Source organism: Halichoerus grypus, chromosome 8 (genome assembly GCF_964656455.1).
Source record: "Halichoerus grypus chromosome 8, mHalGry1.hap1.1, whole genome shotgun sequence".
NCBI lineage: Eukaryota > Metazoa > Chordata > Mammalia > Carnivora > Phocidae > Halichoerus > Halichoerus grypus.
In genome coordinates this window covers 25,733,202-25,746,703 of record NC_135719.1, presented here as the reverse complement: position 1 = coordinate 25,746,703, position 13,502 = coordinate 25,733,202, and the positions used below count along the sequence as shown (strand labels likewise).

At 39.2% G+C, this 13,502-nt stretch overlaps 1 protein-coding gene across 2 annotated transcripts in view; it reads right to left on the bottom strand.

Annotated features, from left to right (window-relative positions):
• ASB7 (ankyrin repeat and SOCS box containing 7) overlaps positions 1 to 13,482 on the bottom strand; it is a 48,347-nt gene extending 34,865 nt beyond the window's left edge. Inside the window, exons 1-4 of one of the 2 annotated variants that reach the window (XM_036091864.2) lie at positions 12,964 to 13,482; positions 12,708 to 12,802; positions 5,388 to 5,506; positions 3,322 to 3,583 (exon numbers count right to left, since the gene is read on the bottom strand). In XM_036091864.2, coding sequence (XP_035947757.1) covers positions 3,322 to 3,532 — 211 coding nt within the window. In that variant the 5' untranslated portion in view covers positions 3,533 to 3,583; positions 5,388 to 5,506; positions 12,708 to 12,802; positions 12,964 to 13,482. Of the gene's footprint in view, positions 1 to 3,321; positions 3,584 to 5,387; positions 5,507 to 6,457; positions 6,552 to 6,980; positions 10,445 to 12,707; positions 12,803 to 12,963 lie in introns of those variants that run through there. The other variant, XM_078078962.1, reaches the window with a different exon arrangement.
• Positions 13,483 to 13,502: the final 20 nt, after the last annotated feature.

Sequence of the window (13,502 nt, the reverse complement as noted above, 5' to 3'; positions counted from 1 at the left end):
GAGAGAAAACTGGTGCCACGTAGATCTAACAAAGAAGACTATGTGAACAATTCCTACAAATCAATAAGAAAAGGACCAGCAAAGCAGCCCAGTCGTGCAATGTTTTGTTACTCAAATGTCATTCCTGGGGAAAAAAAAGAGAGAGAGAGGCCAGCAAATCACACAGACGAAGAGCAAACCATCTGGTGACAGATTCCTGACAAAGGTGAGAGAACAGGCACTATCCCACCTGATCAGTAAGGACAGAGCCATCCTAACCTTTAGAGGACAATCTGTCAAAAAGCTATAAAAAAAAAAAAAAAAATATATATATATATATATATATATATATATATATGTAACATGCCTTTGATTTGGCAGTTACGCTTCAGGAATTATACAAGAGATAAACTCTCACATATGTTAAGAAAAATGATTCAAAGACATTCTCTGTAATATAGTTTCTAGGAGCAGAAAAATGAAAAATAAAAATGTCCAACAATGCAGGATAAGTTTAAAGAAATTACATCCATGCAACGGAATCTGAACGTGTCAGTACAGTGACAAGAAACTCTCACCCAGCTAAACTGCTCCGTGAAAAAATCAAGATGCAGAAGAGACTATTAACGAAAAAGGAGCAGGCTAGAAGGTGGAGGATGGAAAATTATGTACACCTATGTACACAGATTATCTCTGCAGTGACACAAAAGAAACCAGGAAGAGGGACTGCCTCTGGGAAAGGGACTAAGGGACGGGCACTAAAGGCATTTTCCCCTCGTTGAACAGTCCAGAATACCTTTCATTTGGTTTTTAACCACATATATGTACATACTACATTCTCAACAAATAAAATCTCCTGCCATTCTCAAAAAAAAAAAAGAAAGAAAGAAAAAAAACAGAATGATTTAAACAAATAATAGTATGCCCATATTAATAAATATTATATTTAGCAGCTAAAAAGAACAGAGTAAATCTACATTAATATAAAACAGGCACAGGGTTTTTTTGGGGTAATGAAAATGTTCTAAAATAACTTGTGGTGATGGATGGCCAACTCTATAAATACACTAAAAGCCACTGAACTGTATGCACATTTTAAATGGGTGAATTGTAAGGCACAGGAATTCTACCTCAATAAAAGCTATTAAAAAATATCTACACACACACACACATATATACACGCGTGCACACCCCCACAGCCACACAGAGGGGAGGGTGAGTGAGAAACAGGGTTCAGTAAACTAAGGCCCACAGGCCAAATTTGGTCCACCAGTGGTTTTTATAAAGTTTTATCGGCACACAGACACACTCCTTCATTTCCAAATTGTCTATGGCTGCTTTCATGCTACAAAAGCAGAGTTGAGTAATTATGACAGAGACACTGGGGTTTGCAAAGCCTAAAATATTTACTATCTGGCCTTTTACAGAAAAAGTTTGCCAACCCCTGATATTAAAAAACAAAGACAAAAACAAAAACAAAAAAACTTAAGTTCTATAGTTGAGTGAAAAACAACTGTAGGAAAATATGGTCAATATGATATCATTTCTAAAACTACACACAACACAATATGACATATTTTCTATGAGTACAAGTAATAGTGTCAGGAAATGATCCCAAACTCCTACCTATGGTTACTTCTGAGAGGGGACAGGCAGAAAGGACTGGGAGTTGGACAAAGGGGTCTTTAGCTTTATTTGTAATTTATCTGAAAATTGTTTTATTTAAGGAGATAATATTACCTGAGTAATTGCACTTTTTTTTTTTTTTTAGTTAATTTTTTAAAAGCAAGGCTGGTGGCAGCAGAAAGTAACAGGACTAGGTTGGATTAAAACTGCAAACTCTGATCTTGGTAAGCACTGCCAGAATTTTAAGTGTTCTTTTTTTTTTTTTTTTTTTAAAGATTTTATTTATTTATTTGACAGAGAGAGAGATAGTGAAAGCAGGAACACAAGCAGGGGGAGTGGGAGAAGGAGAAGCAGGCTTTCCACTGAGCAGGGAGCCCGATGCGGGGCTCGATCCCAGGACCCTGGGATCATGACCTGAGCCGAAGGCAGACACCTAACGAATGAGCCACCCAGGCGCCCCAAGTGTTCTGATCCTACACCCCACCTTTCAGTTTTTTCCAATCTTTCTCCAGTTCCCCTTCCATTTTCCCTTCATTAACTTTGGAAGTGAGCTTTCCAAGGTTTAAGGTGAAATGAGATAGGAGCAAGAGGAACAGGAGGGCTGGAGAGCGGCTACAAAGGAGGCATGGGACAGGGAATGGCTGGGCCCTGTCCACAGTCCACTGTTCCGGGGATCCAGTTCCTATTACAGGGTCCCTGGGATGTGTGAAGACTCAGTCTCAGGCTTAGCAGTGCCCTGCAATTAGTTTCTGCTCATAGCCTTCATATTCCTAGCTTCGCATGATTCACACAGCCCTCACCAGAGCCCTGGGGTTTCTAGAGTTTTCTGTACTTCAAGGCGGTTTACACGTTTGACTAGTCTTGTAACACAGTACACCTTAAAAATGAAACTAACTGTCAAAGAGCAATTCAGGCTTCAGAAGGGCACGTGTAGAACTTGAGTCCCAACTATGCTGCTCACGCCATCATTACAAAGATCAAATGGGTACAAATGATAAAATACATATAGTCCATCCCTGGAAAAGAAAGTAAGTAGAAATTCAACTGGGAAAAAAGTAAACTAGTTTAGGGCAATTATGAGTTATTGTTAATTATGGAAATTAACTATGGGAATGGGCAGTTTTTCGAAGCAAAAGCATAAAATGTCCAAGGTGGTTTCCAATTGTGTGTATGTATACAGAATGAGACCTCAGGTAACCTGTCTTCAGAAACTATGTACAATTCTGGAAAAGGCAAGAGCTCTAAAACAGCAATAAAAGAAATCATCCAAAAGTTTTTTTAAAAGAGGTAAATTCAAAAGACAGGCTACTATTAAGGCCATGATATTTAAAGGGACCTGTGCTAGGTCTCTGTTTGCACGAGCAATTACCAAAGGGGAAACTTGTGTAACCCTCTAATTTTGGGTCCCAAAGCCACTTCTGCTTCTGAAACAAAAGCAACTGGACAACATGAAGGGTTGCTGGGAAAACCTGGCTGCATTTAAACTACAGTGACGGGGGAAAAAAAGCACATTCACCAGACTGCTCTTTTAAACAATCTGATTTTGAACAAAACTCAGCATAATTCCAACAAATCTTCACGAAGGAGAGAATAAGAAGTTGGGTGTTAACCAACGAGAAGCATTAAATGTTTCATATACATGGGCACATATATTTTAAACTAAATAGAATTTAAGTTTCCCCTTGGCAAAAAAAGGTTTGCTTCCGGTAAACTCACCTCCATGTTCTAGAAATACTCGAACACATCTTTCCTTCCCTCTTGCTGCAGAGAAATGAAGCAGGGTCCAGCCATTAGCATCCCGGCCATTGGGAGAATAGCCTTGTTCTAGCATCTTCCGTACTGTGTGAACATCCCCAGCGGCCACTGCAGCCTGAATCTGCAATTCTTCCTGGAGTTCAGGGTTCCTTCGACAATGGTGGTGTAACATCCTAGCTGAGTCCGCTTTTTACAAAGGATTCATTAGGTCACAGGGAACAGCCTTTGAGGGGAAGCAGAATACATGAAATTTAGAATACGTGGCTCCTCATGGTGTGTCTGTTAAATAGTACAGAATTTTCCACTGTTAAATCATGTAAATCTTAGTAATGACAGTTCACCCTACTACAACTAGTTAACATGACCTGTTATGACCAAATTTCCCTAAGATTATAAAAGATTTCAAACAAAAAGCCAGGCATAAAGCTCTAAATTGCTGAAATAGATCAGTTCTTTTGTAGTCTTTTGAAAACTCAAAGCAAAGATCCCATGAACATAGCAGCGTTATTCCAGGTATAATGGAAGATGATGCTGGGCAGCTAGAAAATGGGAGACAGCAGAGGAAGAATTGGATGAGTTTGAGTTCCCTAATGCACACAGTTATAATCCATTTCAAGGATTCTATCACAGATTAGTGAGTGAATATGGAGTATCAAGTGGACAATTCATAGACTATGAAGACTACAGACCTTTAACTATGAGTAGTTAAAGAAAAAAAAGTAAAAAACTTTAGGTGAGTCCCCGAAAAGTATTTCAACAGTATTTTATTTTTAGCCCCAAAGGGTGAAAGGTTTGGGGAGGGAGGGAAAGGGGAAGTGGGTGGGGTGAATTAAAGTAAAATGCAAAGACAACATGTATTTTCCTTTTATTTCTTTTTCTCTTTCTGTCCTCCCTACTTTGTTATTAACCACCCCCCTTTTTCTGCCACATCTTTTCCACTTTTCTAATTCGTTTTCCAGAAGTTTGACTCTATAAGCATACAGAGTACCAAGATCACACAAAATATTTAAACACTGTTAAGAACTGAAACAACCTGTTGATTCACCACATGAAAAAAATCATTTTAAAGCAAAAGGAGTATATTGAATTTCTGCACTCTCTAATAAGTCACAAAAGAGGTGTGGACTCAGACTCAATATAAAATGAGATCTCCCTCCTGTGAAGAAGAAAAGTCCAAATTGAATTGGTGAAAAGTGGCATCTTACACATGTGTATGCAAAAACTTTTGCAATGTATTTTTAAGCTTTACAGAAGCTTACAGAAGCTTAAACTAACATGCTTCTAAGAAGCCATTCCATCTGGGTTAATTTTAAGGAATAGATTAGACTCATCTCCTAATTAGTAGGCTTCCATTTCTAAAAATAAAAAATTATGTGATAAAGTCCTTTAAAGACATTTTGGTCTCCTATGTAGGTTAGACATCTTGGGATAATCTTGTTACCAATAATAATTTATCTTGTAAAACTTCTCGTTATAGATTGTACAAAGGTAAACTTAAGCCTGAACTAGGTCAAATCGTCCTATCTTAGAGTAAAATCAAATATCTCATGTTGTTTTGTACATTGAAAATGGTTATTTTAAACTCTTACATATTACTATTAAGTAACATAATTTAAATTGAGAAATTTCCTGACTGTTTGTTTTCTTAATAAACATGATTTCCCCCTTATCTCTTCACTTGACTACTTTTTCAATCAACACTATAAAATCAAGTCTCTGGTCTTAGAAATTTTAAAACTGAGAATCCTTTTGGATAGGTTTTTGCTTATTTTTAGATTATAAGAGAAGATGTTGAAGACCATTAGAAGAAATTAATAATTATTACTACGTGCTCAAAACAATCAGCTTCAGATTTTTTTTTTTAAATGAGACGATTATCTTGGCACTTAAATGAGGTCTACTATGCAGGATCCAATCAATATCAAAGCCAACTTGGATTTTCTTTTAGCAACAGTTGTGTTTAGTATATATTAGCTGATTTGAAGGAAGAGAACTGCACAGACGACCAATGACCCTCAGTCACTTACCTTATGGAAGAATGTCCCTTTTCCTGATATGTGGATTGCCTAATAACCATTGTGCACATACAGCATCATGAGGAGGAGGCTCAGAGTGTGTCCAGCTTGCAGCGTGAATGAGCTTTAACCTAAAAACAAATACCAATTATGGGAAGATTCCTAGCAATAATAAAGAATCAGAGCTGCTGCACAGTCTACCTTTTGACAAGTTTAAATTTTAGCACTTTATGATAAACTTAACAGAGTAGAGAAAGAACTCAGATCAATTCTTAGAGAAAATCATCATAGTACCTACGCTAATCTCCACCCTGGTATAGAATACGGTTTATTTTCAGGAATTTTTTTTTCCCCTAAAAGGACAGTTTTTTGAAAAAGAATAAAGATAATAAAAAAAAATCACACATTTGGAATTTGGATACAAACACAGGTTCCTTTTATTTTTTGGTCTATTCACAACAGAGCAGACTTGCTTCATCTGAATTACTTTTTAACTGACACTGTAGGCGCTTGCTCTTTCTAAACAGGACAAAAATGAAAGCGTGTGTCTATTCAATACAGTAGGTGGCCAGGGCCAAAATGGAATCTATGACAACTAAAAGGAGATTATGTCTTTAAATGCTGGTACTTCATATGCCCAAAAAGCATTATGTTAACCATTTTGAAATTGTTATTCCTTTATGCATACATCAAACTAGCTAAAAGATTAACAACATTTCTTGCCTGCTTCCCCACATGAATTTTGAAAAAATTCTCTCTACAACTATAAGAAAAAGGGTCTTTCTCTATGTAAATTAAATTCTAGGTCTGTGAATTCCACTAAGGTTAAAAGCACATGCTAAGTGACTTCCACACACTACACTAGAATCACTCTAGGAATTACTCACTGGGAAAACGGCCACCCCTTCCCCCTGGGGTGGGTGTGCTAAGCCCTGTGTCACTTAAACAGGAAGGTTGGGCCACCTGGCAACCTGACACGCTTTCGGGAAGAGTGGCAGTCACAGGTGCTTCTGGGTGCACACCAGAATTTCCAACCCATCCAAATCAGGAGAGTCCACTTGGACCCTTTCCTTTTTCCATACCTTTTTTTCCCTTGTCAAACTTCTTCAAGGAAGGCCAAGGAGTTGGCCAAGATGCACTTGGAAATAATATCTGACTTAAAACTGCCTATTGTTTCTAAAAAAAAAAATGAATGAGACATGATCAGAACAACTCCTACAAGGCAAGCTACAAAAAATGCAGAACTATCCTTACAAAAATGCCCAATTCTGAGAGTGGGGCAAGGAAAGAAATATGCAAGATGAGCCTGGAGTATCTCACTGTGCCAAAAAGGAAGTGCTCAAAGAAAAATGCAGTGATGGGGGTATGTCAGAAGAACACAGGAGCCAATGACTAGAGCTCTCAGTAGCCAAGATGGAACAATTTGAACAAGATAATTCAAGTACTACTGGATTCTAACCCAAAGTATAGAATACCTATATGCCCATGTTGCTATCACTGGTTGAATAAATGAATAAAGGAGGGGAGGAGAAACAAAATCTCCTGTGCATAATTCCAAAGAGTTGTGTAGATTCTCCCTCCTCAAGGCGGTAGAGCATAACTCACCTCTCCTTTAGAATGGGCCATGCATAGCGACTTCCTTCCAATGAGGATAGCACGGAGAGGGAGGGAAAGAGCAACTTTATGGTGAGAAACCTGCAAAACACTGTCTCAGCCCAGTGATCACAGTTAACAGCAGCAGTGCCAAGTCATGTTATTAGTATGATATGATGAGAATGGCAATTTACCCTGGTGATCTTTCTCTCCAAAGCCCATAACCTCAGTCTTATCATAAGAAAAAATACCAAATTCCAAATGAGGGGCATTCTACAAAATACCTGACCAGTACTCCTCAAAATGTCAAGGCCATCAAAAACAAGGAAGTCTGAGAAACTGTCACGGCCAAAAAGAGCTTAAGGAGACAAGATGACTAAATGTAATGTGGTGTCCTAGATGAGATCCTGGAACAGAAAAAAGGTATTAGGTAAAAGCTAAGGAAATCTGAATATGATTTGGATTTTAATTAATTATAATGCTCACTGTTGGTTCATTAACTGTGACAAATGCATCTATTAATAGAAGATGTTACCAGAAACTGGGTGTGGACTATGTGGACATTTTGTACTATCTGTGCACATTTTTCTATAAATCCAAAACTATACTAAAATAAAAAATCTGTTTAAAAAAGGCAAACTGAGGTCTCCAATGATGAGCCTCCAGCATTTTCCACAAAAGAACACGTGATTATTTTCTACATTAGCTACATCCACATTTCAAAAATCAACACCACTGGATGCCTTATTTCCAAGGGTGTCCTTGGTATCCCCTGCCTCCCAAGAGAAGTGGAGATGGCCCTGCATGGTTTCAGGCCTTTAAGAATCCTTGTTCTTACTGTCTTCCATCTACCCATGGTCACTTTCATGGAGGCGGGGGGGTATGTGTGAAGGAGGACATGCAAGGTGGGGGTGGAGGAGAATTTATGAAATGGTATTAATTTATTAATAATATCAAGAAAAGCCTGTGTTAAAAGATGAAGTGACTATTTCTCTCAACAAGAAAGGTGCACGAACCACAGTAACTTGTGATAATGCTGTATGGACTCCTTCAGTCAGACAAATGAAAGTCCACTGAGTGCCTGACATGTGTTTGGCACACTGCTGAGCCTTGGCCACTGGTGTTACCTCTTGGTAGAACTTTAATAGAAAGTTCTCGGGGCACCTGGGTGGCTCAGTCGGTTAAGCGTCTGCCTTCAGCTCAGGTCATGATCCTGGGGTCCTGGGATCGAGCCCCACGTCAGGCTTCCTGCTCCACGGGGAGTCTGCATCTCCCTCTTCCCCTGTCCCTCTTTCCGCCTGTGCTCTCTCTCTTTCGCTCTTGCTTTCTCTCAAATAAATAAAATCTTAAAAAAAAAAGTTCTGCACACTTAAATCAAATACACCTAGAAATATTAGGATCATTTTTCTCTTTTCTGACAATACTAAGTGCTATAAATAATAACCATAGGTTTAAACCAAAAAAGCACACTTCACATGCCTCAGTCTTCCCCAGAAAAAACAGACACACGTACCATGCAAACATAATTCCTGTCAGCTGTATCCCTCAAGTTATGAAGGGCAATGACTTATTACCAAAATATCCATTATAATAGTTCAAGGCATGAGACAAGTAATAAATTTTATCTTGGTGTTACGCGAGTTTGCACTTAACAGAATTTAGCTATCCACACGTGAATAAATTTTTTTAAAAAGACTACTGAACTGAAAAAGGAAATACACCATCAGTGCTAAAGGTGTCTATTAAAAATCACAGAGGAGGGCGCCTGGGTGGCTCAGTTGTTAAGCGTCTGCCTTAGGCTCAGGTCATGATCCCAGGGTCCTGGGATCGAGCCCTGCATTGGACTCCCTGCTCTGTGGGAAGCCTGCTTCTCCCTCTCCCACTCCCCCTGCTTGTGTTCCCTCTCTTGCTATCTTTCTCTCTGTCAAATAAATAAATAAAATCTTAAAAAAAAAAAAAAAAAATCACAGAAGAAGTCCAGAGATGAGATTGGAAAAAAGTCTATTTCCCCTCAAGGGGAAGCTCGAAAATCTGAGAGCTCCCGGAAGTCACCTATAAAATAAAAGAATATGGCCACAGAGGCAATTTTCTAAAGAAATACATGTAAATGTGAGTTGTTTTAAATTAATGACTCAGGATGACTAAAATTCTGAGGGTGCAATCTTAGAAATTCCATTCCAGGTTTCAGTCAGAAAAGAAAAAAAAACATACAAACAAGGAAGACTTCAGATTTACGTATCAAAATGAGCCACTTCCCCAATGTATATCATTTTGGGGAATGTGTGTTGGGATTGTTTGGGGAATGTGTGTTGATAATGGGATAGTGTGTTGAATAGTGTGTTTAAATTTTATGAATCCATCTTTTTCTATTCTACATGGTGTCAAAAGAAAACCATCCAGGCCTCTGAGCTTTTACACTGTTGATCATATTAGAAACTATAAATGTAGGAATTAAAATGTTACCACTGAATTCCATAAAGATGCCAAGTGAACTGCATTAAGTTGAAACCAAATTTCTTGCTTCACATAATTAAAAGAAGTCTATATTCATAGAACAGAGCGCAGCGTAAAATAACTATAAAACAAAATATATTTAAGACCTGTCTAAAATTGTATAAAACTTTCACCAGATCTGCCACATGTCCCCACTTTCCTTTGGAATAAATGATTAGTCACTAATGGCTTTCTGCATATTATTTTCACTAAAAATCCACACATTTTTGGATTAAGTGATACAAATTAGAACTGTGCTTTCAGATTTCACACCAACTAGAAACAAGATAACAGCTTGCTACTCAAAAAAGGAAATAAGCATTTCTTTGTAGAGCAAACAGAGATACAGGCTGGTATGAAAATAAAATCAGCAACTCCAAGGATAGTGGCTCTGAGGAAAAAAAAAAAAAAAATACCACTGGCTCAAGGGTCCTAGATGGCTGCAGGAACACAAGGCCCAAAGTGTGCCATACGACTGAGGTCTATGCTGACCAGCACTATTTGTATTATCAAGAGCCTGGAACCCAAAGTAAAGTAGAAGTGTTTTTTACTATCACTCCACATAGTTAGCATGGTGTTTATGTTCTAGAACAAGTAAGGGCATTCATATTTCCTCCAAATTGCTGGGCCTCCGTGTAACACAAGGATGTATTATCATGCACGACTTATCTACAATTCTCATCCTTTCCAGCAGAAAAAACCAACCATTTTCACGGAATGTGGAGGAGGCAAGAGAGGACATTGTATAACTCACTTAATCCAAGCTCAACTCAAGGATTAAATCACAAGTATTGTAAAGGAGAAGGTCTTGTCAATATTATCTTAGTAACTCACGTCTGGCATGATCATCTTAGCAGCCTCAAGTTAGTACTGAGTAAGTTTGCAAGAAAGGAGAAAATCTTTCTCTACTTAGGGAGCATCTTCAGTTGGGAATGAAATGAAAGGCTGTAAGTCTGATATTAGGTATGCTTATATAAACTTTACCTGACTTTAGACTTTTTACAAATCATATGAATTTCTACATTACCAAAGTTAAATACGAAGAAAATAGATATTATATGTAGCATAATATTAAGCAATTGTGAATGGTATCACTTCAGGTATAAAGACAAAACTATGAAGCCACAGCATCCTCAAAATGCATCTTCAGTTAAAATCAGTTATTCTCCCTATGTGACTACAAATCTATATTTGGTTATCAAATAAATCAGGTTCTTTACCTTTTTTTTTTTTTTTCTGTAAAAACCCATGTACCTGGCAAGAGAATTAACACAAAGTTAACTACCAGGTTGAAAAATATAAACTATCTAACTGTCCATGTTAGTAAATGATTACCCAAATTAAACATTTTAAATGTTCAGCATAACCTAGACCAAACACTCTCAGTCATGCTAATATCTGGAACCGAGGCCAACAAGTTTATATATATATTCCCTAATCTTAGAAGAACTGTTAAAAGCAGAGAGAGGATCAATGAAATATTATTTAAGCAATGAGAATGAGCTGGCTGGCAACCAGGAGAAAGCAGGGTCCTTCCTGTATCTTCCATGCTTGACTTGCCACAGACCTGCTCTCTTACCATCTCAGGTGATAACACCCCTTGCAAATGAAAACACGCTAGAGTTATATCTAAAGTAGAAAAAATATTTAAGTGAGAAGACCTGAATAGAAAATACATAATTCATTTTTACCTTAAAAACGTACTTCAAATATGTTAGCATTTTAAAAAAAATTCCTAAAGTCATCATTAGGCATCTCTCTGGTGATTTGTATATTTAAAAAATAAAATTGCCTTTAACTTGATAGACTTCTGCCTAGCTTTTACTGAAATGAAGTGGACCCTATATAAAGGCTGCCCTAAATATTCACCATGGGAACAGTCACTGCTAGATACTGATTTTCAGTCTCATTCAGTAGCATACACTCTCCCTTTGGTGTCCAGTTCCAGGTCTCAAGAAAACGCAAACCCTCAAAGCACTTGAAACTATCTTTAGCAATGTCTTTGCAATTAAAAGAATCAGGAAAGGCATTAATTTATTTTTGTAGAAGGCAGAAAGTCCAGTGGAACAGAGTAAATCAAAAATTTCCTAACAACTTCTGCTATTTTAAGTACTTCTTTGTACCTGAAATTCCCTAAACAATCTGAGATATTAAAATAACTCTGAGATTACCCAGTCACTTTATACCCCTGTTATTGGATGGCAGAGAAGTCATTCACTTGACTAATTTCTGAATTAACTTTTATATAATTTCCCTGATCATATTCCCTCTTTAGGAACTACATGAATGTCCTAAACTTACCTTTAGTGCATTTTCAGAGGCAGCAACAAAATACAGTGGCAGAAATGTGATCACATGAATGAAATACTTAAATTTCAATCTAACAAATTATCTGTAAGGGTTCTGAAATGAAAAATCTTATCTATGAAGAGTGCAAAAATAAAGCCCTAGATTCTAAACACACCAAAACATTCCTGTGTTTGCAAACTCTTAGTGCCAAATGATTAACAATATTGTATAAAGTTTTGTAACTTCTTCTAGAAAATCAAAGGTGTAACAAATATTACTTATCGTTATAACAGTTTCAAAATCCATCCACATCTGTCACACAGAAACACGTAAGAGCCACATAAGTTAATTACATTCAAGTGCGTCAGGGGCCAATACTGCTTTCAAACTATCCACACTATCCAGCTACACAGATTCACTTTTCACTAGAAAAAAGTCACATTATTTTCCAAAAGTCACAAATTTCAGCTATTACTGTACCTTCCTCTACCAAACCCTTGTCAGTTAACTCAAAAGATTTTCTGACAGAGGTAGAGGAAAGGTGATAGGAAAACATAAGGGGAAAACAGAAAATTGTGGTTTAATTAAAAAACAGAGTAATTCAGAATTAACAAGCAATTAACAAGGAATTGAGGAATTCCTATGAGAGTAAGGTCGGTGGGGGAGCTACCAAAAGGTCTCAAAGTCTCAGAGCAGGGTAAATGGTACAGTGTACCGAAAGATAACGCAGAAAACGGAAACGCAACGTACAGAGAGAAAGGGGAAAATACATTTCTGAGATAAAGAAGTTATTAATTAAAATCTTAAGGATCGGGCACAGGCAGTGTTTGGTTTTGCTGGGAAACCGGGTGCCAGCAAAGAGTTACATTTCCAGGTAACTACGCTGAAAATAAAGCAATGCTTAATGAGATAGGGGCCAGGAATAAACAATGGGGGAGGGGAGGTCTGGCTCATTACCTTTATAGAGGATGCTGGTCAGAGGCTCTCTGCTGCTTCTCTGGTGGGTGGCTTGACCCCTCCCTGCTCTCTCGTCTCCTCTAGCCAGCTCAAACCTAGAAAGCAGAAACCAGTGAGTGGTGCAGTGACCCGGGGCGAGGAGGAGGGGGCTCTGAGGAAGGGGTAGCAAAGGAAGAGTGGTAAGGGCAGACAGGAAGAAGCAGTGATTCTCTCTCCCAGCCAGCCCCCTTCCCCTGGGGGGGGTAACTGACTTTACCTGTCTCCTCAGCTGCTGCTTCTCTTCCTCCTTTCAGCCTTCTCCACACTCACCAACTTCTCCATTGAACAAACACTCCAGGCAGGGCCGGACACGGGTGTTCCTGATCCTTCTCGGTGCCTCACGGCCCCAGCCCAGCGAGCATCCGGACAGTCGAGCAGAACTGGGGCGACGGTCCTGACCGCCGGGCAGCCTCGGGGCAGGGGTGCAGGGAGGAAGTCCCGGCTCGAGTGGGGGGGCAGCCCGGGTCTGAGGGCTCGGAACAGGGGCTGCCGCGCTCCGGGCCGGAGGCTCCCGGCTACGGGGGCACACAGCAGGTCTCGGGGCAGCGAGGTCCCGGGTCATACAGGGTCCGAGGTGCCAGCCGCGGGGGCTCCAGGCAGGGGGCTTTCGGGATGCACTTTGCACTGGGCCACCCCCGCCCCCTCCCTCCAGCACTTTGGGGTCACTGGGATGGGACCAAGCCTTCAGCAGCCAATCAGCGGCCGCATCGGAGCCTGAGCCCGGAGCCGTAAACCAGGTCCGGGGTGGGTGGGGGT